Source organism: Musca vetustissima, unplaced genomic scaffold, assembly GCF_032173495.1.
Source record: "Musca vetustissima isolate MV318-11 ecotype Yass unplaced genomic scaffold, APGP_CSIRO_Mvet_v1 utg20545, whole genome shotgun sequence".
Classification (NCBI taxonomy): domain Eukaryota; kingdom Metazoa; phylum Arthropoda; class Insecta; order Diptera; family Muscidae; genus Musca; species Musca vetustissima.
This window is the reverse complement of record NW_026879477.1, coordinates 18,069-45,311: the sequence shown is the minus strand read 5'-3', so window position 1 is coordinate 45,311 and position 27,243 is coordinate 18,069. Positions and strand designations below refer to the sequence as shown.

Sequence of the window (27,243 nt, the reverse complement as noted above, 5' to 3'; positions counted from 1 at the left end):
GTTGCAGTCACACATGTGACTGCACGTCCCCAAACCTAACCTAACCTAGGCGTGGATTTTTTAAAAATCACTTTTTCGAGTCTATCTTAGCCGTGGATTTTTCTTACATTTCTTACAAATTATTTTTTTGCAAGTCTACCATTTAGAAATATTTCAAGTATAGTTGATTTCCAAACACTGTGCCATATTCTTCCATGGTGTATCTCGTGTCCTGTGTAACTCTTTTGTTTTTGTTGTGGTTTTCTAAACATTGTCTTTTTTGTATTTTGGCAAACTGCATATGCCAAAGAAGAAAGAATAAAACCAACAACAACAATAACACAAAGGATAAAATGTACCATTGAATGGAACCAGTCAGACCCATAGCCTTCCAAACTGAGCAACCAGTCGTGTTTAAATGTTCAAGATGCAGATTGTCGTAGCTGTTGTTGTTGTTCTTGTTTTTATTGTCAATGTAAATGTCGTACCTCTTCTCGTTGTTGTTGTTGTTCCTGTTGTTGTTGTTGTTTGCAATATTTTAACCCTATTCATTGGATTTTGCAACTCATTCTTACCCCCATCACCATCACCACCACCACCACCATTCTTCATTCCCTGGTTTTCCATCTGTCTTTTTGTGGACTCTTCTTTTGCTATTTGTTTGTTTAATTTAAGGTATTGAGTTCCACTTCGCAATGGTGGTGTTGTTGTTATTGAATGATTGCAATAAAAAATAAACGAAACCTCCGAACGAGTTGATGAAACTCCAGATGTAAAATTAAATGGCAATGTCTACACGTCGTTTTTTTGTGTAAACTTTACTTTCTTATTGATAATTAGAATGCGGGACAAACACCGCACCGCACCGCTCCGCATCGAACGACCAATCGACGACCCTCCAAGGTGTCCAGGAGGGGATTGTTTTTTCTTCAATTGAATTGAATGGCTGACATTCAATCAGTCAGTCGGTCGATCGGTCGACTAGCCATACAACTGCTGCTATCACAGAAAACCAACAAAAACAACAACAACAACAATTTTCTGTAGTTTGCATGCTAAAGGAACCACCAACAACAACAACAACACCAGCAGAAGCAATCAACCAGTAACCCATCTGAGCGGCGGCCACAATTGATATGAACGTCTGCCAGTTGTTGCTTCTTTTGCTTCGTGCTGTTGTTGTTGTTGTTATTGTTATCGAATTAAAAGCGACTGGTGGACGTGTGGCAAGCGTCAGACGTGCATTTACCACATTTAATTCCATCACTATTTATCGCCACCGCTTAACGTTGTTGTTGTTGCTGCTGCTGCGGGTTTGTAATGTTTTTGTAATGATTCTGTCGTCCACAGGGGAATTTTACACTCAACTCACGATATGCCACGATTTAATCATAAAAAACACACACAAACGCCGAAGTTAAATGGAAATTAATTCGTGGCTAAGGTCGGGATATTTTTTAAATGTTTAACACATACTGATAAGCAATACCACTCACATACATATGTAATTGAATGTAAAAAAGGATTATTTGCTTAGCGAGAATCCACGGAAGAAAAAAGTCGGTCCAATGTTTAAAAAATCCACGCTGAAGTTAGATTCGAAAAAATAATTTAAAAAAAAATCTACGCCTAAGGTAGACTCGAAACCAGTAAGGAAAGTAGTTAAGTCGGACGGGCCGAAAAATCCACGCCTATGGAGCTCAGGTTGGCTTAAAAAATATTCTTTAAAAATCCACGCCTATGGAGCTCAGGTTGGCCTTAAAAATATTCTTTAAAAATCCACGCCTATGGAGCTCAGGTTGGCCTTAAAAATATTCTTTAAAAATTCACGCCTATGGAGCTCAGGTTGGCCTCAAAAATATTCTTTAAAAATCCACGCCTATGAAGCTCAGGTTGGCCTTAAAAATATTCTTTAAAAATCGACGCCTATGAAGCTCAGGAGGTTGGCCTTAAAAATATTCTTTAAAAATCCACGCCTATGGAGCTCAGGAGGTTGGCCTTAAAAATATTATTTAAAAATCCACGCCTATGAAGCTCAGGTTGGCCTTAAAAATATTCTTTAAAAATCCACGCCTATGAAGCTCAGGAGGTTGGCCTTAAAAATATTCTTTAAAAATCCACGCCTATGGAGCTCAGGTTGGCCTTACAAATATTCTTTAAAAATCCACGCCTATGGAGCTCAGGTTGGTCTTAAAAAAATATTCTTTAAAAATCCACGCCTATGGAGCTCAGGTTGGCCTTAAAAATATTCTTTAAAAATCCACGCCTATGGAGCTCAGGTTGGCCTTAAAAATATTCTTTAAAAATCCACGCCTATGGAGCTCAGGTTGGCCTTAAAAATATTCTTTAAAAATCCACGCCTATGGAGCTCAGGTTGGCCTTAAAAATATTCTTTAAAAATCCACGCCTATGGTGCTCAGGTTGGCCTTAAAAATATTCTTTAAAAATCCACGCCTATGAAGCTCAGGAGATTGGCCTTAAAAATATTCTTTAAAAATCCACGCCTATGAAGCTCAGGAGATTGGCCTTAAAAATATTCTTTAAAAATCCACGCCTATGGAGCTCAGGTTGGCCTTAAAAATATTCTTTAAAAATCCACGCCTATGGAGCTCAGGTTGACCTTAAAAATATTCTTTAAAAATCCACGCCTTTAAAAATCTGAACCGATTTTCTCCAATTTCAATAGGGTTCGTCCTTGGGCCAAATAAGTGACCTATGCCAAATTTCATCCAAATCGGATCATAAATGCGACCTGTACTTTCTTCACAAAAATACATGGACGGTCAGACGGACGGATATGCGTAAATTGACTCAGAAAGTGATTCTAAGTATATTCTCAAAAGGAACCATGGGTCTATCTCGTTACCTTTTGCCTGTTACAAAAATATGCACAAAGACATAATACCCTGTACCACAGTGTGGTAAAGGGTATAAAAATCCACACCTAAGGTAGACTCCCAAAAATAATTTTTAAACCCCGGGCTCCGCTCACTGGGACAAGCTCCGCTCATCGTATTATCGGACAGGGCCGATCATACGATACCCTACACAACTACCACGGAGCTCTAACATTCTGCAAATGTTTATTGCGAGCCTGGGCAATATTTGGTGATAATTGCACCCGCTTGCCCGTTTAGAGGTCAACAGCACCTCTTCCTTGTACTGACATATATTCCGACTATTACTAATATTCAGTACAGTCCTTCTAATTACTTGTCCAGATTCCCATCACCGTGGGTTGTGTTGTGATGTTCGGCTTTAAATTGTGGCCTATAGATCGATTTGAAAAAAAAGAAAAAATAAGTTTTCGATTCACTTCATCCAAAAATTATTATCTGATCGTCACCGAAAATTATAGGCGTTGTCCTTGACCACAACTGGAATCTCATGGAAAATTTCAAATCGATCAGCGCTATATTTCCGCCCTTTAGTTTGGTTATGGTTTACTAAATGATATCTTAGTACGTAAGCACCTGTAAATATTTAACTGTGTAACTCCCACATCCGAGTAATACGACAATATAATTGGTATCGATTTAAAGGTCAACCACTCCTCTTTGATATACTCTCCACTTCTCAGGTCTAGGTCCTTCAGGGGTAAATCTATACGCCATAGAATACAAATTTTGTCAATTTTTACACAAAAGTCAGGGTCCATTTGACACGCTATATATTGACCAATCCTTATCAAAACAGGCATGCTTATTCTTAAGCCTGATCCCGGTTCTCCATGTAAAATTTCGGGCCATAATTGCGGCCTCTGGAGCGAATAGAACAACGGACAAAAATAAAGTATTTGGTCCATTTCATTCCCTAAATATTAACCGATCTTTACCAAAAAACAAAAGGGGTCTTCATTGGCCAGAAACCATCCTACATGCCAAATTTCGTGAAGATCGGTCCATAACTGTTGCCTGTATCGTTTTTACAAATTATAATGGACAGATGGACGGACACACATGTCTAGATCGACTCAGCTAGTCGAGATATGACGATCGGTATACTTGAAGATGGGTCTAGGACCAATATTTCGCGACGTTACAATCTTTTGGGCCTGCATAAAGCTATTATACCCTGACAACATAGTTGTGTAGGGTATAAAAATCCACGCCTAAGGTGGACAGTCTCCCAAAAATATTTTTTAAAAAAAATCCACGCTTAAGGTAGATTCGAAAAATAATTTTTAAAAAAATCCACGCTTAAGGTAGACTCGAAAAATAATTTTTAAAAAAAATCCACGCTTAAGGTAGACTCCCAAAAAGAATTTTTAAAAAATCCACGCCTAAGGTAGACTCTCAAAAAGAATTTTTAGAAAATTCCATGCCTATGGTTTTTGACATGATTTCCGAACACTGTGCCCAACCAAGGTGACATTATTCATAATTTGGCATTGCCTTGCCGTTTGTTCGATCAAGCGGATGATGAGTCCTTTGGCTTTATGTTCGCCGTCTGATGGTAGAGGTGTGGTGGTGTGGCGATGACAGTGTTAAGGTGAACTATGGCTCTTCCTCTTCTGGGTTCTTTTCCTCCGTTTTTTTTTTAATTTTAATAATGACGGCTGCTGGAAATTGTGATGATGCTGATGCATATGCATAAAACGCAGTCCCAACAACAACAATAATGCTGTACTACTCATAACAGCTGTCCCGGAGGCGGCTGCTACAGGATGCTGTATTTTGCACGTTGGCTGACTGGCTGGCTGGCGCATTGGCACAGGATATGAATTTGAATGCATGCACAAAACTTGCCATCATCTTTGATAAATTCCTATTTAATATTTTTTTCGCTTTTTTAATTTTTGTTGGATCCTTTAAAACTTGAGCCCTTGGTCTACAACTTTAGTTGCAGTTCATTTCATTATTAGTCCTGCAAGCAAAAGGGAACTGCTTCTTCACAAAATCGATTTATCTTCGTTCATTTATATGAATGGTAGGTAGGTAGAGATGAGAATAGTGGAGAGCTTTTTTTTTTTTGAAGATCAGATCCTTTTGAAATAAAAATTAAGCCATCTGCTATCGGCCTTCCCCCCAAAAAACCGAAAAAAGGACGACTGATGCCACCAGGACAACATTTGTGTTTGGTAATTATTTGCACATTATGTGCATTTAATTAACGATATATACGAAGGATACCACCGCCACCACGGCCAGACATAAAGCATATGTTTCCAAAAAAAAAACCCGTCGATTATTCCGATTTGATTATCCTGATAACTTGGTTCATTGTCGTCGTCGTCCTACTACTCCTCATCATTGCTGTCATAATTCTTTCAAACCATGTTTTCTTTAAACAAATATTTGGTTTGTCTGAAAGACAGACAGACAGACGGACGTTTGTTTCTGTCTTCTGTCTAAATTTAACCTCGATATTCATTTCCGCGCATGCGCACATTTCCTTCTTCCTCTTTTCCTTTGCATTTCTTGCTGCAGCTCAACCCAAACAACCAGCCAACCATCTGCAGGTCATGAAATTCGATCAGTGTGCTAGTGTCGCAGTTGTTGTTTTTGTCCTACACTGCCTTACACTTATCAGCCTGCATAATGACAATGAGTGGTGGTGGTAATGGTGGAACAGATTTAATTTTTCCAAAATGACAAATATCGAGAAACTATCGAACGCAGGATGAAAGGTGTTGGGCATGTGGAAATTGTATGCATGCGATAAGATTTCCTATTTCTAAAGGTAAAGGCTTCATCTGTTTTGTTTTGTTTTTCTCCGCATCGGCTAAGATCAGCTGGTTTTAAATGTTCGGAAATGCAACAATGTTCCATTGAAGATTTGAAGATCATAAATTTACCATAAATCTTGTTATTGAATGGATGGATGTTGTCGAAAATAACTTAAGGAAAAGGTGGAAATCCGTGGCATAAGGTCTTCCAGGAATAGACGGAGATTTTTGCACACTTAACAAACTTTTTAAGAACCCACGTCTTCAACAGGCCTCCTAACATAATTAAAAAAACACAGGCCTAAGGTAAACGTTGAAAAAAGAACTTAAAAAAAATCCCCGCCTAAGGACTTCCAAAAAAATTTTTTACAAAATCCAGGCCTATGATAGGTGTCGAAAATTAATTTTTTAAAAAATCTACGCCGATGCTGGACATCTAAAAATAATTATTAAACCAGTAAGGAAAGTAGTAAAGTCGGTCTGGGCCGACTATATGACACCCTTCACCACTTTGGTTATATTCTATGTATGTATCTTTACAATAGCATGTCTCGAAGGAACACACTCATGTCTTTCTGCAACCTATGCTACATTCGGGCAGATTAGTGTCGTCTGCGCGCCATGGGACAAATTTATGGAAACGATTTATAGCAAAGTGCTCGGACAAATATTAGGAATTTGGTGCACCATTTATGTAAAATCGGACGAATACATATGTATATGTGGGAGCTACATAGAAAACTGAACCGATTTTCCCGAAACTTACCGCACATCATTCTAGCGTACTGAATTGAGTACGTTATGCCAAATTTCGTGCATATCGAAAGATATTTAGGGACTTTGGCGTACCATTTACCTTAAATCGGACGAAAATATATATGGGAGCTATATCAACATCTAAACCGATTTTCACGAAACTTAGCACACATTGTAATAGACTCCATTTAGTACGCCATGCCAAATTTCGTACAAATCGAAAGATATTTAGGGACTTTGGCGCACCATATACCTTAAATCGGACGAAAATATATACGGGAGCTATATCTAAATCTGAAACGATTTTCCCGAAACTTACCGCACATCATTCTAGACTCAATTCAGTACGCTATACCAAATTTCGTGCATATTGAAAGATATATGGGGACTTTGGCGCACCATATACCTTAAATCGGACGAAAATATATATGAGAGCCATATCGAAAACTGAACCGATTTTCCCGAAACTTTATGTACGTCATTCTAGGCCTGCTTTAGTACGCTATGCCAAATTTCGTGCAAATCGAAAGATATATATAGGGACTTTGTTGCACCATTTACCTTAAATCGGACGAAAATATATATGGTAGCTATATCTAAATCTGAACCGATTTTCACGGAACTTTATGTACATCATTCTAGGCCTACTTCAGTACGCTATGTCAAATTTCGTGCATATCGGAAGACATTTAGGGACTTTGACGCACCATATACCTTAAATCACACGAAAATATATTTGGGAGCTATATCGAAAACTGAACCGATTTTCATGAAACTTCACGTACGCCATTCTAGGCCTACTTCAGTACGCTATGCCAAATTTCGTGGAAATCGAAAGATATATAGGGACTTTGGAGCACCACTTACCTTAAATCGAACGAAAATATATATGGGAGCTATATCGAAAACTGAACCGATTTTCACGAAACTTCACGTACGTCATTCTAGGCCTACTTCAGTACGCTATGCCAAATTTCGTGCAAATCGAAAGATATTTGGGGACATTTGCGCACCATTTACCTTAAATCGGACGAAAATATATATGGGAGCTATATCTAAATCTGAACCGATTCTTACGAAATTTAACACACATCATTCCAGACCTAATTCATTACGTTGTGCCAAATTTCGTGCAAATTGAAAGATATATAGGGACTTTGGCGCGCCATATACCTTAAATCGGACGAAAATATATATGAGAGCCATATCGAAAACTGAACCGATTTTCCCGAAACTTTATGTACGTCATTCTAGGCCTACTTTAGTACGCTATGCCAAATTTCGTGCAAATCGAAAGATGTATATAGGGACTTTGTTGCACCATTTACCTTAAATCGAACGAAAATATATATGGGAGCTATATCGAAAACTGAACCGATTTTCCCGAAACTTACCGCACATCATTCTAGACTCAATTCAGTACGCTATGCCAAATTTCGTGCAAATCGAAAGATATATAGGGACTTTGTTGCACCATTTACCTAAAATCGGGCGAAAATATATATGGGAGCTATATCTAAATCTAAACCGATTTTCATGAAACTTAGCGCATATTATTATAGACTCAATTTAGTACGCTATGCCAAATTTCGTGCAAATCGAAAGATATTTAGGGACTTTGGCGCACCATTTACCTTAAATCGAACGAAAATATATACGGGAGCTATATCTAAATCTGAACCGATTTTCACGAAACTTAGCACACATCATTCTAGGCCTACTTCAGTATGCTATGCCAAATTTCGTGCAAATCGAAAGATATTTAGGGACTTTGTTGCACTATTTACCTTAAATCGGACGAAAATATATATGGGAGCTATATCTAAATCTAAACCGATTTTCATGAAACTTAGCGCATATTATTATAGACTCAATTTAGTACGCTATGCCAAATTTCGTGCAAATCGAAAGATATATAGGGTCTTTTTTGCACCATTCACCTTAAATCGGACGAAAATATATATGGGAGCCATATCGAAAACTGAACCGATTTTCACGAAACTCAGCACACATTATTTTAGACTCCATTTAGTACGCTTTGCCAAATTTCGTGCAAATCGAAAGATATTTGGGACTTTGGCGAACCATTTACCTTAAATCGATCGAAAATATATATGGGAGCTATATCGAAAACTGAACCGATTTTCATGAAACTTAGCGCATATTATTATAGACTCAATTTAGTACGCTATGCCAAATTTCGTGCAAATCGAAATATATTTAGGGACTTTAGCGCACCATTTAACTTAAATCGGACGAAAATATATATGGGAGCTATATCTAAATCTGAACCGATTTTCACGAAACTTAGCACACATCAGTCAATACCTAATTCATTGCGCTGTGCCAAATTTCGTGCAAATCGAAAGATATTTAGGGACTTTGGTGGACAATTTACCTTAAATCGGACGAAAATATATATGGGAGCTATATCGAAAACTGAACCGACTTTCACGAAACTTAGCGGACATTATTATAGACTCCATTTAGTACGCTATGTCAAATTTCGTGCAAATCGAAAGATATATAGGGACTTTGTTGCACCATATACCTTAAATCGGACGAAAATATATATGGGAGCTATTTCGAAAACTGAACCGACTTTCAGGAAACTTAACTCACATCATTCTATACCTAATTCATTACACTATACCAAATTTCGTGCAAATCGAAAGATACATAGGGACTTTGTTGCACCATTTACCATCGGGATATATGGGAGCTATATCTAAATCTTAACCGATTTTTCCCAATAGGGTTCGTCATTGAGCCAAATAAATAAGCTGTGCCAAATTTCATCCAAATCGGATGATAAATGCGACCTGTACTTTGTTTACAATTTAACATCAACAGACGCATAGACGGACGGACATGTATAAATCGGCCCATAAAGTGATTCTATGAATATTTTCAAAAGGAACCATGGGTCTATCTCGTTTCTTTTTACCTGTTACAAACATATGCACAAAGACATAATACCCTGTACCACAGTGTGGTGAAGGCTATAAAAATCCACGCCTAAGGTAGACGTTCAAAAAAAATAATTTAAAATCCAGTGAGCGGAGCAGTATAGTCGGACGGGGCCGACCATATTATACCCTACACAACATCTACGACATTTTAACTCTATGTAGTTCTATATTCTGCGCTTGGGCAATATTTCGCGATATTTGCACCCTCTTGACCGACTAGAGGTCAACAAATCCGGTACAGTCCTTATTCCAATATTCAATAATTTCATGAATATTGGTCCATAACTGTGGACAGTATCGTGTTTACAAATTATAATGGACAGATGGACGGACATACATGTCTAGATCGATTCAGCTAGTCGAGATATGGCGATCGGTATACTTAAAGGTGGGTCTAGGACCAATATTTCGACGCTTATGATAGGTCACCAAAAATAATAATTTGGAAATATCTGCGACATGAGGCCAAAAATATATTTGTCTTCGATGCCTTGATTTACCATCTCATTTCTCATTACTGGTACCTGACTAGTCCTCTACCCTCTCATATTTGTTGTTTTAAGATTTTGCCTTTATCATCGATGCGTTGCTTTTGTTGTTTTTTGTTTTTTCTTCTTCTTGGTCAAACCACAATTCCTTCATTGTTATCCTCGTACAACAATAGAAGAATCCGAGGCCAAGAAGACGACGTACTCAAAAACAAAATCTTAATTGTGTGTAGCGAACGAAGACAACGGCTGTGCTATCTTAAATAATTTTTCTTGCACTCTTCTTCCTTTCTCCTCGTTGTTGTTTTTGTGTTTTTGGTTTTTCTTTCTTGCAACATAAGGATGTGCAAGGATGTTGGTTTTCCCTTAATGAAAAAAACTACACATGTCTGCTGTCGAAGTATTCACATTTACTTTCTCCCTAGAAATGCACTCTGACGCAATTCCGATTTAGTTACGTTACGTTATGTAGAAAAATATGGGTATCTGAAGAGAAAATTACCGCCACCACCACCGCCCAATACGGCATATGTTTCTGTATATTCCATGGGACAGACTTGCATCTTCCAATTGATGTTTATCGCAGGTCCTCGTTTCGCCAATCATGTATTTCTTTCAGGGGGGGAAAAGGAGATTTCCTAAGACAAACGATTCCAGTGCAAAAGAAAATACGCAAGAATTTTCATTTGCATGGCCTGGGAGGAGGAGGATGTACACCGGCCGGTCCACAATAATTTCAAGACAAATGTTGCATCTTCGTAACAATGGAATGTTCTTAAAGAACCCAAACAAAAAAAAAGAGCAACCATTATGAGTCAGCTGTTTTTGGAGATGGAATTAGCAGCGGCAGCAGATGATCATTGCTAGTGAAGATAACTAATGGGAACCACTAATGTAGCGGAATGGTTCTGCACACACATTTTTACATACATACACGTTTTTATGCTAAAGACATATTTTCTTGATAATAGAAATTATGCGGTCGTGTTTTAGAGATTAGCAAAGTTTTCAGTATCAAAAGATTCTGCCGACTAGACTGGGCGCTTCATTGAATGGAAACGTCTTTATTCCAATATATTTTTTTTTTTAATTTGGACATTAATTAAAACTCAGTATTATAAAAAACACATTTATTTTGTATTATTTTATACCCTACACAACTATGTTGTCAGGGTATTATAGCTTTGCGTAGCCCCAAGAGTTTGTAACGCCGGGAAATATTGGTCCTAGACCCAACTTTAAGTATACCGATCGTCATATCTCGAGTAGCTGAGTCGATCTAGATCTAGATGTATGTCCATCCGTCCGTCTGTCTGTTCGTATGTCCATTATAATTTTTTGCATGTAGGATGGTTTCTGACCAATAAAGACCCCTATTGTTTTTGGTAAAGATCGGTTAATATTTAGGGGATGAAATGGACCAAATACTTAATTTTTGTCGGTTTTTCTGGTCGCTCCAGAGGCCGCAGTTATGGCCCAAACATCTCGAATTTTTACATGGAGAAAGGGATTGGGCCAAAGAATGAACATGTCTGTTTTCATAAAGATCGGTCAATATTTAGCGGGTCAAATGGACCCTGACTTTTGTGTGAAAAATGACATTTGTATTCTATGGCGTATATATTTACTCCTGAAGGACATTGACCCGAGAAGTTGATAGTGCATCCAAGAGGATACACTCGGATGTTGGAGTTACACTTAAATATTTACAGGTGCTTACGTATTCAGATATTATTCAACAAATCATTACTACACTAGGGGGCGGAAATATAGCACTGATCGCTTTGAAATGTTCCAAGAGGTTCTAGAGTTGGTCAAGGACAACGCCTTTATTTTTCGGTGATGATCAGATAATAATTTTGGGATGAAGTGGACCGAAAACTCATTTTTCCGATTCGATCTATAGGCTACAATTATAAGCCAAATATCACAACAAAACCCACGGTTAAGGAAATATGGACAAGTAAGAAGGGCTGTACTGAATATGAGTAATATTCGGAATCCGCAGATAGAGTTCTGTGGTAGTTGTGTAGGGTATCGTATGGTCGGCATATACTGCTCCGCTCACTGGTTTTAGGTCTATAATTGGCTTGAATTTTTTAAAAAAAAAATATTCTTAGTGGCCTTTCCATAGGCGTGAATTTTTTAAAAATTATTTTTAAGAGTCTATCCATAGGCGTGGATTTTTTAAAAATTATTTTTAAGATTCTATCCATAGGCGTGGATTTTTTAAAAATTATTTTTAAGAGTCTATCCATAGGCGTGGATTTTTTAAAAATTATTTTTAAGAGTCTATCCATAGGCGTGGATTTTTTAAAAATTATTTTTAAGAGTCTATCCATAGGCGTGGATTTTTTGAAAATTATTTTTAAGAGTCTATCCATAGGCGTGGATTTTTTAAAAATTATTTTTAAGAGTCTATCCATAGGCGTGGATTTTTTAAAAATTATTTTTAAGAGTCTATCCATTGGCGTGGATTTTTTGAAAATTATTTTTAAGAGTCTATCCATAGGCGTGGATTTTTTAAAAATTATTTTTAAGAGTCTATCCATAGGCGTGGATTTTTTTGGAATTTTAAAAATTATTTTTGAATTTTTTTTTTTTAATGATTTTTGATTTTTTTAAAAATAATTTTTAGATTTTTTAATAGTTATTTTTGGATTTTTTAAAAAATATTTTTGGATCATTGAAAACTATTCCCTCTTCTGAGGGAATTGAGATAGGGTGCTGAAATTTTTCATAGGGGTGTCTTTTGTATGCAGGCAGGTCAAGTTCGAAGATATCGGTCCACGTTTAGGCATAACTCCCATATAAGGGCACCCCCAATTTTCGGTATTTTGGTGTTCTTGAGCGCGTTTTTCAATCGAATTCGCTGGTTTCTGGGTTCTTATTGGCTACTGAATGTCTCCACAAAAAATTATAAGGGTACCCCTTATTTTTTGATATTTTGGGGTTCCTGAGCGCGTTTTTCAACCGAATTCGCTGAAAATTGGTGCTTTGAGTTCATATTGGGTAGCAAATCTCTCCACAAAAAATTATGAATATAGGTCCATTTTTTCGGATAGCCCCCATATAAGAGTACCCCCCAATTTTCGGTACTTTGGGGTTCTTGAGTGCGTTTTTCAACCGAATTCGCTGAAATTTGGTATATTGCGGTCCTATATGGTAATAAATCTCCCTACCAAAAATTCTTAATATTCGCCCCCTTTTTGGCGTAGTCCCCATATAACCTCCTTTTTATACCCTTCACCACCCTTCACCACACTGTGGTACAGGGTATTATGTCTTTGTGCATATGTTTGTAACAGGCAAAAGGAAACGAGGCAAGAGGCAAAAGGATCACTTTCTGAGTCGATTTACGCATGTCCGTCTGTCCGTCCATGTATTTTTGTTAACAAATTTATGATCCGATTTGGATGAAATTTGGCATATAACTCCCATATATATTTTCATCCGATTTAATCTAAATGGTGCACCAAAGTCCCTATATATCTCTCGATTTACACGAAATTTGGCACAGCGTAATGAACTAGGTCTAGAATGATGTGTGTTAAGTTTCCTGAAAATCGGTTCAGATTTAGATATAGCTCGTACGATTTCAAGTAAACGGTACACCAAAGTCCCTATATATCTTTCGATTTGCGCGAAATTTGGCACAGCTTAAGGAATTAGGTATATAATGATGTGTGTTAAGTTTCCTGAAAATCGGTTCAGATTTAGATATAGCTCCCATATATAATTTCGTCCGATTTAATGTAAATGGTTCACCAAAGTCCCTATATATCTATATATATATACCTATATATAGCGTAATGAATTAGGTCTAGAATGATGTGTGTTAAGTTTCCTGAAAATCGGTTCAGATTTAGATATAGCTCGTACGATTTCAAGTAAACGGTACACCAAAGTCCCTATATATCTTTCGATTTGCACGAAATTTGGCACAGCGTAATGAATTAGGTCTAAAATGATGTGTGTTAAGTTTCGTAAAAATCGGTTCAGATTTAGATATAGCTCCCATACATATTTTCGTCCGATTTAAGGTAAATGGTGTACCAAAGTCCCTTAATGTCTTTCGGTTTGCACGAAATTTGGCACAGTGGAATAAATTCGGTCTAGAATAATGTGTGTTAATTTCCTGAAATCGGTTCAGATTTAGATATAGTTTCTATATCTGACCAAACGAAAAATTTAGAATTGGTTGCAGAATGACATGTTTATGGATCCAATTTCATTTTACTGGTCATTTAAAAATGCGACGTCTGTTAGGATTCATTTGTTGAATGTACCCAAAGTGATGAAGGGTATCATATAGTCGGCCCGTCCGACTTTACCTCTTTCCTTACAGGTTTATATTAAAATAATTATCTGATTTGTTCCGAATTTTGGGTTTGGTTTTATGACTCTGTTGTAATCATTTCAACTGCGGAGGATATCGAGATAAAAAAATTAGGACGTAAGGTTCGATAATGAACTATAGCACGGATTTAGGCCTAGCCCCTGTGTAGGACGTACCAGAAGGAGTGAACCGATATTCCCCATCTTCGAACTTGAACTAAGTTTGGAGAAATAATAAGATAGGCCAAGTTTGGATGAAATCAACATTTTCTGGAACGGATTTGGTCCAAAGAAACATGGGTCTAGAAGCAATATTTCGATGAGGCACATTTTCACTGTATCAAAGTGTATACACCCTCATTAGGCATAAGGCTGAGGGTATAAATATCCATTAAAAATTTCTGAAATTTGTATTTGGTGTACGTTATGGTTTACATAATCAGTTTGTAGAAAGGTCAGTTGTTGTCCCTATATTTTGATTTCAATTACCTGTGAGTATATCTATGGTGGAGGGTATCCAAAGTTCGGCCCGGCCGATTTTAGCGCTTTTTTACTTGTTTTAAATTATTTTTAGTAGCCTATAATATTTTATTTCCCCTTTTCAAATATTATTCCAAATAACGTTATCTAAATACTCGAAAGGGCAGTATTTGTCTATTAAAATAAAATATTGAGAATGCTATGTAACCAGAATTGATTCCAAATCAAACAACCATCAAAAGAGCCTTAAGTGGAAGATCACTTTGGCTAATGGAATCGAAGCACATGGTGTTCTATTGTTCAAAGAAGATATTCAAATGTTAAAACACCAAATGAATGTGGAACGCAAACATATCCTAGTGGAATATCCTTGCAACAGTGAAATATTTTTCCCCATACCCAACCGAAAAAAAACTCTGGTGTTAAGGCTTTACTGGCTGCATCGATAAGAAATCGTCAATGATGATGATGATGATGAAAAGGAACAGGATCCGAAATTCGAACAAATGAAATCGTCTTTAATTGTTTGCGTAGTTTCCAATGAAAAATGTTTATGATTTCGCCTTGTGTACATGTGCCATTTCGAAAACAAAAAATACCTATACACACAGCGGCTATGGGCATATGGTCCTGTGACCAGCGGAGTAACAAAAATACTTTTCCATCCCTTGTTTTGTGATCATATGCTGTGTTTTTTCACTAAGGGCCTCCTTTACACATGTCTGTCTGGGATGACTATTCACTTTCTGCTCACCATTGTAAGGACATTTGTTTTGGTTGAATTTGTGTTTTACCTGTGCTGCAAGCAAGGTTTACAATTTCGATTTTTACCTGTAACCGTGAAAAAAACTGTAAAGGTATTTTGCTATAGATGCTTATTGGGGGTTTCTACGATTTTCGATTTGAAGGTGGTGCAGCGCCGGACCATCAGCTTCAACTCACCATCAGTGTCTTTGTGTTGTTACTTTGTGCCAAAAAAAACACACACACACACACCAACCCTTGGCTTGGTTTTTGGGTAATTTGGTTTCTATCCAAAAGGTGTGTGCGAGCAATAGTCAAGGTCCTGCTGTTTTTGTTAAAATCATTTCTATAAATTAAATCGTTTTTATTACCGATAGGTTTTTTAGTCAGACCGGTTGATTTCTACCTCTCGAGGGTTTTTTGTTAGTTGCACATTGATGCTATGGAGGAAGAGGGGATTTTATCGTTGATATTCCTTTTTTAATATTCACTGCATGTCCTTGTTGTTCGATTTCAATGCTGCAGACACTGGATTGTAACAGGTACATTTTTTCCTTTCATTGTGTGATATTTGAAAACGAAATTGGGATTGAAACAAGTGCACTTTCTTAAAAATTCTGAAAACAGGACTATCGAATACGTGAGGTATTAAGAAATCTATGTAGTCTACAACTCAAAGGATATTGTTGTAATTTATTGCCAATGAATGTTGTTTTTAATCTATAACAAGAGGAGCAATAATCTCACACACCCGTTAAGATTATAGCAGACATGCTTATATTTACGGCATGATCTTCTTGCACCATAATAAATTCCAATCACTTTACTCTATTTTAAGATTTTCAAGAATAAAATAACTATATTGACTTCCCTCACATCCGCTTAGAACAGAAAAATTATGTTCGAATTTAGAAAAAAAAACCAGTAAAGTCGGACTGGGCCGACTATATGATACCCTTAACCACTTAGGGTATATTCTGCATATGAATCCTAATAGATGTCGCGTTTCGAAGAACATTGACGTGATATGGAACGAACTTAAATATGTGATCTTTATCTATATTTAAACCGACTAACACATGCCATTCTGCAACCTATGCTAAATTTTGTAAATCGATTTAAAGCAAACTTGACACACGACAGACCATCAGACACCCATTGCTTATTTAGTGTACAGTCAACATGAATACAACGAAATTATATATGTAAGATATGCTATATCTAAATCCGAATCGATTTCAAGGAAATTTGCCATCGATTAATTTATACAAACTTCAGTACGCTGTGTCTATCGGCCTAGTTATGGGACATTAGTGCACTATTTACTTAAAATATATAAGGGAGGGAGCTGCATCTACATCTGAACCGATTTTCACGAAACTTTTCACACATCATTATAGACCTAATTCATTACGCTGTGCCCAATTTCTGCACATCGAAAGATATATAGGGACTATAGTGCACCATTTACATTAAATCGGACGAAAATATGAGAGCTATATCTAAATCTGAACGGCTTTTCACGAAATTTAGCACACATCGTTCTAGACTCAGTTCAGTACTCTATACCAAATTCCGTGCACACTGAAAGATTTACATTAAATCGCACGAAAATATATATGGGAACTATATCTAAATCTGAACCGATTTTCACGAAATTTAACACACATCGTTCCAGACTTAATTCAGTACGCTATGCCAAATTTCGTGCAAATCGAAAGATATATAGGGACTTTGTTGCACCATTTACCTTAAATCGGACGAAAATATATATGGGAGCTATATCTAAATCTGAACCGATTTTGATATGGTTCGCCCTTGGGCCAAATAAATGAGCTGTGCCAAATTTCATCCAATTCGTATCAAAAATGCAACCAGTACTATGATTACATTTTTACATGGACAGACGGGCGGACATGCATAAATCGATTTAAAAAGTGATTCTGTGCATGATTCTATGCAAATTCTCAAAAGGAACCATGTTTCTATCTCGATTCCTTTTGTCTGTTACAAACATATGCACAAAGACATAATACCCTGTACCACAGTGTGGTGAAGGTTATAAAAAGGTATAAAAATACCAAATTTCAGCAAATTGGGTTGAAAACCGGGACCCCACAAGGACCCCGAATTACCGAAAATTGGGGGGTACCCTTATATGGGGGCTATCCGAAAAAATAGACCTATATTCATAATTTTTTGTGGTTAGATTTGGTACCTATTAAGAACTCAAAACCCCCAAAATACTGAAAATTAGGAGGTAACATTATATAGGGGCCAGCAGAAAAAGTGGACTTATATTTATAGCGTGATAACAACAGACGGTAAATCATATTGCTTATCCAGCCGTAATCTAAATTTCAGAATTTCCACTCTATTATATAACCAAAATGCAAATTGTACCAAATTTAGTACCCTATAAGCACGAATTTTCAAAACCACCTCAATCTTGCAAAACTTTCTGAATCCCACCGCTACCATTCACACAAATTCAACTTGTACCATATTTCGAACCATTTATTACTATTCGTACCCATAATCCCATATCTGTACCCATATCTATTCACACAAATCCAAATTGTACCATATATAGCACTATTTAGTACTTTTCGTATCCATAATTACGAATTTCCTTAACTTTCTCAATCTTAATTTCACGTTTCCATTTCTATTCGTTCAGTCAAATCTGAATTGTACTAAATGGTACTAAACATTTAGTACACAGAATTACGAAATTTCAAAACTATCTCAATGTTGCAAAACTTTCGGAATCCCAGCGTTACCATTCACACAAATTCAATTTGTACCATATTTAGTACCATTTAGTATTTTTCGTACCCATAAGTAGTAATTTACAAAACTCAAACTTACACTCCAACAATAATTTTAATTCAAAATTTCAGGATCTCAGCCCTCTATCCGTTCACACAAATGCTAATTGTACCATATATAGGTGTATTTAGTACTTTTTATACCCATAAGTACGAGTTTTCTTAACTATCTCAATCATGTTTCTAGCAGTAATCGTAATTTCAGGTTTCCATTTCTATTCCTTCAACCAAATCTGAATTTTACCAAGTTTAGTACAAGTTTTGGTACACAGAATTACCAAATTCCAAAACTACCTCCATGTCTCAATCCTACATTCCATCACTAGTTTTAATTCCAATGTTCAGGATTCCAGCCCTATCCGTTCACACAAAAACAAATTGTAAAGTATTTAGTACCATTTAGTACTTTTCGTATACATAAGTACGAATTTCCTAAACTACCTCAATCCTACACTCCAATATTAATTTTAATTCAAATATTCTGGAGTCTAGCTCTATCCGTTCACACATAATCAAGTTGTACCAAACATAGTTCCATTTAGTGTACACAAGTACTATATTTCCATACGTTGATTTCCCACTTCAACGGCATCGATTTGTATTCCAAATTTTAGATTTCCAGCTGTCTGCCTTCATCCACGCTTTCTCTATAGCTCATTCCTCAACATTAATCTTAATTCGAAATTACAGGTTTTCAGTTCTATCCGTTCAACCAAAATCCAAATTGTACTAAATTAAGTATCATTTAGTACCCACAAGTATGAATTTCCTAAACTATATTAATCCTACCCTCCAACAATCATTTTATTCCCAATTTCAAGACTCCAGCTCTAAATCCAACTTGTATATGTATACAATTTCAAGATTCTAGCTATATATGTTCAATATATATACAATTAGACCTAAGTTTAGTACTTTTCGTACACTTGTATGTCGTATTTCCAAAATCCCTTTTGTACATCTTTCTAACTTTTCATCAGTGAAAATTTCGGAATTCTAGATCTTCTTGTTTGCCTAATACAACGGGTACCATATTTAGTACATTTTAGTACTTGTCGTACCCTTCTATTACGATATTTCCATAAACCGAGCCTTATCACAAAATCGATATGGCTAATTCAGCTGTTTAAATCCTACTTGTAGTCTGGGAAGGAGAATCTTCTTATTCCCAATCAGTAAAAGTAAAATATTCTCACTTTTCCAATCAGAATTGTTCCATTTTTTCTAAACCACAGGCACACAAGAAAATCCCTTTGTACATACCACACAATTGCATTACATCTGGTAACACTCTCTCCATAAGCATCAAAAATTTTCTCACGTTACAAAAACAAAGTGCAGCAACGACCGACAACAACAAAAATAACAACACAGCACAGCGCACACATACACCTCCCACCCCCTACAAACACAAAAAATTACGGAAGGTGATGGCATGCACAATTATGCCGCAAATATACTATTGAATGGGTGTTTGCAAAGGCCAAACAGCCCAGCAAGGAAAGGAATTAATACCAATAAGATTACACAAATTCCATTAATGGAGTTTTTATTTTTTTATCACTTATTTAACAATAATAAATATCCATGAACTTACCGATTTTACTGCCTGATGCTCCCATATTATTACTTCGTTATGGGGTTCTTTGAGGGTCAACAGCAGTTGTAGAACAAGGAAAAAAAGCTCACCACAAAATTTCACTCTTGTTTTTTAGAACTTATCAACTAATATTTGACACTTTTCACAGACATATCACTTCTATTACACTTTTCTTTAATTAACTGTTTCGTCTTGAAGGAGTTTTTCTTCGTTTTATGAATATTTTATCATTTTCTTTGGGGTCTGTCGTTGTCGTCGATAAAAAAAACAACAAAATTTCACACAACAATTCATTCACACATGCACGATTTCAAAACACCATACAATTGGGAGTTAGAGATAGGCGAATAGGCAGTGTAGTGGTACAAAAAGTACAAAATTTTGTACTTGTGTGGGTTGTGTTGTTTATCCAATGATAAAACCAGCAGTGAGCGAGCGATTATTGGTTGTTTGTTATCGATAACAAGGCACATGTAACATATGCAGCTGACAGCAATGCATGTTATCATCTCATGTTGAATAGTAAAATGCGTAAAGGGAGTAAGAAGAAGAATATGGGTGGTTAGTTGTAAATGGGAACTTAAAACAAAAAATCCTTTTTTAATAATATTTTATATATATTTTAACTCCAAAGAAGCGTAGATTTTTAATGATATATATTTTTTAAATTTTTAAAGAATATTTTTTCAAGGCTAGACAAGTCGTAGATTTTTTAAAGAATATTTTTTCCCGGCTAGACAAGGCGTAGATTTTTTAAAGCATATTTTTTCAAGGCTAGACAAGGCGTAGATTTTTTAAAGCATATTTTTTCAAGGCTAGACAAGGCGTAGATTTTTTAAAGCATATTTTTTCAAGGCTAGACAAGGCGTAGATTTTTTAAAGCATATTTTTTCAAGGCTAGACAAGGCGTAGATTTTTTAAAGCATATTTTTTCAAGGCTAGACAAGGCGTAGATTTTTTAAAGCATATTTTTTCAAGGCTAGACAAGGCGTAGATTTTTTAAAGCATATTTTTTCAAGGCTAGACAAGGCGTAGATTTTTTAAAGCATATTTTTTCAAGGCTAGACAAGGCGTAGATTTTTTAAAGCATATTTTTTCAAGGCTAGACAAGGCGTAGATTTTTTAAAGCATATATTTTCAAGGCTAGACAAGGCGTAGATTTTTTAAAGCATATTTTTTCAAGGCTAGACAAGGCGTAGAATTTTTTAAGGAATATTTTTTTACATTTAATTAATTTTTTAAGGTTAGTCATTGCGAATATAAGCTACATAAGCGGGGATTTTTTAAAGAATATGTTTTTAAGGCTATATAAGTGTGGATTTTTTAAAGAATATTTTTCTGGGGCTATCTATATAAGATTGGATTTTTTAAAGCAAAATTTTCCAGGGCGTGGATTTTTAAATAATTCTAAAGGGTTAAGAACAATGTTCACGTCGTGGATTTTTTTCTTAAAGGCTAAGCTGAATGCTCGCGTTGAGCCATCCGTCGCGTTATATGTTATCGAAAATACAACAACCACATAGAAACGATAATCGTTAGTGTTATCGTTTGAACTAGGATAAAGCCAATCGGTGAAAAACTTTGAAGTGACGGAGGATATTTTAGGCATAAGTATAAAAGATAGATTAAAAACCAGTGAGCGGAGCAGTATAGTCGGACGGGGCCGATCATATGATATCCTGCACAACTTCTACGTAAAATTGACTTCCTGTAGCTCTATATTCTGAGCTTGAGCAATATTTGCAACCTCTTGACCAACTAGAGGTCAACAAATATTACAAATATTCAGTACAGCCCTTCTAATTACTTGCCCAGATTCTTTCACCGTAGGTTGTGCTGTGGTGTGAGTCTATAGGCCAGACTTCAAAAACACAACAAATTAAGTTTTCGGCCATCCCAATATTATTATCTGACCATCACCGAAAATTATCGGCGTTGTTCTTGGCCATAACTGGAACCTCATGGAACATTTCAAAGCGATCACCGCTATATTTCCGACCTTAAGTGTGGTAATGGTTTACTAAATAATATTTGAATACCTAAACACCTGTTAATACCTAAGTAAATACGACAATATAATTGGTATCAATTTATTTGAATCCGCATCATAATTTTGAGGCATTCACATCAGCAGGAAATAAATATATTGCAAAAAATTAAAAATTTATAAACAATTTGGAAAACTTTCTTCAGTTCAAGCATTAGAGCTCAATCAGCCTTAATTAAATCATCACGGAAGTAATCCTTGCAAGCATCGAGACTTTGACCGACATATCATCAGCTTCAAAATGACGGCCAAACGTTTTTGGTGATTCACCGGGTAATGTGTTCAATTTTAACCCAAATCTCTTGACATTTGCGAGCCGTTTCCAATTATTTGTGATTTGATTTGATTGAGCTGACAATGTCAATATCGACCGGCACACAAATCGGTGTACCAACTATCACAATGCCATTTTCGACCATTACACCCATGACAATGGGGTCACGACTTTTAAAGATGAACTGGGGCAGGGGAAGACGGCAATTGATTGACATTTTTCAAATAAACCACGCAAAAAGAAAAAAATTAAAATAAAAAAAAATATATAATAATTTCATACTATCTCAAACTTCACTTTGGTTACCATATTTTTCAAAATAATTAACATTGCTGTTAAGTATTTTTTTGGTGAGAGAACTTTAAAAAGTGCATTTTCCATTAAAATGTGTAGCCCTCTATAACACAAATTTGACACTAATATTGGAAAATGCGTTTTGTCCAGTCTTTACGATTGTATGTCTTTGCAGTTGATTAAATATTTAATCTTTATTATTTTAGATTATTCGTGTTTAACACAACATGTCTGTCCCAGAATCTTCATTAATGTACAAATTTTTCTACCATTTCGCGTACAGCTAGAATCTACTAATTTTTAACAAGAAAACAATTTTTGCTTTATGAGATTAAAAAAAAAGTAAAAACTAGTAGATTCTTGCAGTACGGGACAACATATTTTTTATTTATATATGTGGTATGTTCCCTTGCACCAAGAATCTACTAATTTTTACTATTTTTGTTCATATCATAAAGGAAAAATTTTTTATTATTGCAAGTTCTGGAACAAATCAATTTTTTTATTTTTTTTTTTCTTTAAAAAGCTGAAAAAAGGCCTCCACTATCCCTAAAATTCCTTTTATCTTTAATGTCCCACATAGAAACTCAATTAATCGATTAGTTATAAATCGAACTACATAACCCTATACACTCGTTGACAACACGTTGAAACAGCTGTTGTCAGCAGCTGGTTGGTCCACGGCTCGTTTGTTTTTGTTTTGAACCCCATTCGCCTCGGATGGTCCTCGTCACGTTCACTTTGACCTCATTCGTAAACACGAGATATTCCCTCGTCTCGTTTGCTTTCAATTTCATTCGCCACTGATGGTCCTCGTCTCGTTTGCTTTCACCTCAGTTTACAGGGTTGTAATTGGCAAACTCTTGTGAGCAACTCTTGCTGGCTGGACTGCAAACAGAGGACGCGTGTCATAAACCGAGGAAAAAAGTTAAATAAAACTGCGAAATAGTGTCAAAAAAGTGAAAAATTTATAGAAATTCAAACGGAAAAAGAAACCAAGTAAATGTGCAGCGTAACAGGGATCCAACGGAGATAGAAACACACTCGGTTTGTATTAATTTGCTAAAAAATGGCGGATCCCTTGAGTTTGTTGCGGCAGTACAACATAAACAAACGAGAAATCATCGAACGTGATGGACAGATTATATTCGGTGAATTCTCCTGGCCAAAAAATGTGAAGACAAATTATTTGAAATATGGGTAAGTTGGCAGGAGGGGAGGAGGTGATTTTCGGATAAAATGTAATGGTGTTTTGTTTTCCCAAATAGTTCTGGCAAAAAGGCCGGACCACGAGAATACTATACGCTCGAGTGTTTGCTGTATTTGCTGAAAAATGTTTTGCTACAGCATTCGGTGTATGTGCGTCAGTGTGCCGCCGAGGATATACCCGCAGTCAATCGTCCCGATCGTAAAGAGCTGCTGGCCTATCTGAATGGCGAAACCAGCACCTGTCCCAGCATTGATAAAAGTGCACCCCTTGAAATACCCACTCAGGTGAAACGTCCCGCCGATGGTGATTCAGCCGGCGGTGAGGGTCTGGCCAAAAAGGCCCGCTTCGAAGATACCCAAGTGCAAAAGGTACGTGAACAATTGGCTGCGCGCTGGGATGTCAACAAAAAAGAGGCCACCGTCAATATGGACAACATCAAGTCGTTGTCCGAAACAATGTCAGTGGAAAAAATTGCCGCCATTAAAGCAAAACGTTTGGCCAATAAGAGAACAACCATTAAACGTTCCGATAATGAGGATGCCATGGCCACAGATTTGCGAGCAATTTTAGATTTTGATGTTGATTCGACAAAGGATATTATAAGTCGTGAACGACAATGGCGTACTCGCACCACAATACTACAAAGTACTGGTAAAATATTTGCCAAGAATATTTTTGCCATTCTTCAGGGTATAAAGGCGAGGGAGGAGGGTCGCAATCGGCCCATACAACAGAATCCAATTAAAATGCCCGAACCGGCGAGAATTAATAAACCGCAACCACAGCTAACACAATATAATCGTTACGATCAGGAAAGATTTAATCGACAAAAGGAGGGTGAGTCAACGAGGAGGAGATTTATCGATGCTGAATTTATTATTAATTGTTTTTGTTTGCTTGTTTTTTTAGAAACCGAGGGCTTCAAAATCGATACTATGGGTACCTATCATGGTATGTCACTGAAATCTGTAACTGAAGGATCTCAGGCCCAGCGCAAGGCACAAATGACACCACAAATTGGTAAGTTATACAAAAAAGCGGATTTTAAAATAATATTCTTAAAACTAATTTGAAAATGGAAAAGCTGACGCGAAAAATTATTGGATGGGAACAAAGTTATTGAAAACGCTAAATTTTTTTCAAAAAATAAGTTCCAAAAGTGGAGACTTTTTCAAATTAGCTTGGGAAATAATTTTCTTGACTACTAAAAATCATTAAAAATCCATCCGAGCCATTTTGAAATATAATGAAACCGAGAAAGCGTGTATTTTCAACGTTTGGTTAGTGGAGACTTTCAAATTTCACGATAAAAATTTCTGAAATATTTTTTTATGAATCGTAATTAAATTTTAAGGCATTTCCAGTAGTTTTTAAAAAGTCTCCAAAGGTGGAGACTTTTTAAAATTGCACGGAAATTGTTTTTTTTTATCGCTAAATATGATTAAAAATTCTTCTGAACAAATTTGAAATGAAATAATCTTGAAAAAAATCTGTAATTTCCGCATTTATGTAGTGGAGACTTTCAAATGGCACGATAAAAATTTCAAAAATAATTTTTTTATGAATTGTAATTAAATTTTAATGCATATCCAGCAATTTTTAAAAAGTCTCCACTTTTGGAGAATTTTTAAAAATTGCACGGAAAATGTATTTTTTGATCGCTAAAAATCATTAAGAATTCTTTTGAACAAATTTGAAATGAAATAATCTTGAAAAATTCTGTAGTTTCCGCATTTAGGTAGTGGACTTGCAAATTTTCAGAACGTATATTTTTTTAAGAATATTTTCCATAGTTTTTTTAAATGCGTAGATTTATATAAAAAAATGTTGTTTTAAAGATTATTTTTTGAAGACTATCCAAAAGAAAAAATACAAAATTATCGAAATGTGAAAAATCTAAAATTTTAACAAAAGTGGCGCCCAACATGGTACTAGCTTTACATAACAGCTAGTAACAGCTAATTACCTAAAAATACAAAATTATTAAATTTCAAAAATTCTTACAATTTAATTGAAGTGGCGCCCAACTTGGAACTAGCTATGCATAACAATTTTCTGTAAATTCGATTTTGTGAATAACAAAAATTACCTACGTGGGACTACGCTATGCATAAAAATGTTATGTAAAATCAATTTTGTGAATAACAAAAATAACATAAAAATACAAAATTAATAAATTTCTAAAATTTAACTAAAGTGGCGCCCAACGTGGAACTAGCTATGCATAAAAATACATAATTATTAAATTTCCAAAATTCTTAAATTTCCACTAAAGTGGCGCCCAACGGAGTGGAATCTCCTTCGGAATAAAATTTAATGTAAAATCATTTTTGTAAATAACAAAAATTAACTAAAAATACAAAATTATTAAATTTCAAAAATTCTTAAAATTTAATTAAAGTGGCGCCCAACGTGAAACCAGCTATGCATAACAATTTTTTGTAAAATTAGTTTTGTGAATAATAAAAATTACCTAAAAATACAAAATTATTAAATTTCAAAAATTCTTAAATTTCCACTAAAGTGGCGCCCAACGTGAGGCCTTTGAGATTTTTAATTTTTTGATATTGAAAAAAATAATTTTTTTTAAGAATATCCAAGCCATAGATTTTTAAAAATTATTTTTTGAAAAACTGTTTATGATGTAGTTTTTAGAAAAATTATTATTTTTTAAGACTAACCAAGGCGTCGACTTTTTTTTAATATCCAAGCCTTAATTTTTTAAATGATTTTCTTTTGGAGACTATTTAATTTTAAATCTTCCTATTTTTTATTTTATCAGGCCGCCCCAAGGAACTATTGCCCACGGCACAGGCCCGCCAGGTAGCACCCACACCACAAAAACGTGTATCACGTACACCCATCATTATTATACCCTCGGCTAATACTAGTCTCATAACCATGTACAATGTTCGTGATATATTGCAAGATTTGAAATATGTTAGTACCGATGAAAAGAAACGGGCTGGCTGTACCAGAGATAATGAAGTACTCTTGCAGGTAAGCCTCTCCACATCTCCCCCCCAAATTATATACCTCTCCTAATCGGGATTTTATTCTTCTCATCCTCTGCTAGCGCAAGAAACAAAATATGACGGTACCCTATCGTGTCATTGATAATCCACAAAAATTAACTGCCCAAGATTGGCAACGCGTTGTTGCCGTATTTGTTATGGGACCTGCTTGGCAGTTTAAGGGTTGGCCCTGGGATGGTAATCCCGTTGAAATTTTCTCCAAAAGTAAGTGCAGCTTTTTTGTGGTAATATTTCCTAGAGAAAATTTGATATATTTAAAATTTATTTTTATTTCATTTTTGCAGTTTGCGCCTTTCATTTGCGTTTCAGTGAACTTAAGTTGGATGCCAATGTGGCCAAATGGTCTGTTACACTACTGAATCTATCACAGAATAAACGGCATTTAGATCGGGCAGTATTAATGACATTTTGGGAAACATTGGACAAGTAAGTTTGACCTTCAAAAAAATATTGAACATGTTTTTAATTCCAATCTTCCTCTTTTTTGCAGATATATGGCAAAATATAAAGCTGACTTAAGATATTGA

The 27,243-nt window shown here is 35.8% G+C and overlaps 2 protein-coding genes across 2 annotated transcripts in view; one reads left to right on the top strand and one right to left on the bottom strand.

The window, feature by feature from the left end:
* Positions 1-19,917, bottom strand: part of LOC133324395 (protein neuralized) — a 64,144-nt gene extending 44,227 nt beyond the window's left edge. Inside the window, exon 1 of the mRNA XM_061533238.1 lies at positions 19,854-19,917. Within this exon, the coding sequence (XP_061389222.1) occupies positions 19,854-19,878 (25 nt within the window). The 5' untranslated portion in view covers positions 19,879-19,917. The remainder of the gene's footprint in view (positions 1-19,853) is intronic.
* Positions 19,918-23,526: 3,609 nt separating this feature from the next.
* LOC133324387 (parafibromin-like) lies at positions 23,527-27,243 on the top strand. Its single transcript, XM_061533230.1, has 7 exons — positions 23,527-23,671; positions 23,740-24,518; positions 24,591-24,701; positions 26,464-26,681; positions 26,758-26,920; positions 27,001-27,142; positions 27,207-27,243. Exons 1-7 carry the CDS (start codon positions 23,541-23,543, stop codon positions 27,241-27,243), a joined length of 1,581 nt encoding a protein of 526 aa, XP_061389214.1. The 5' UTR covers positions 23,527-23,540.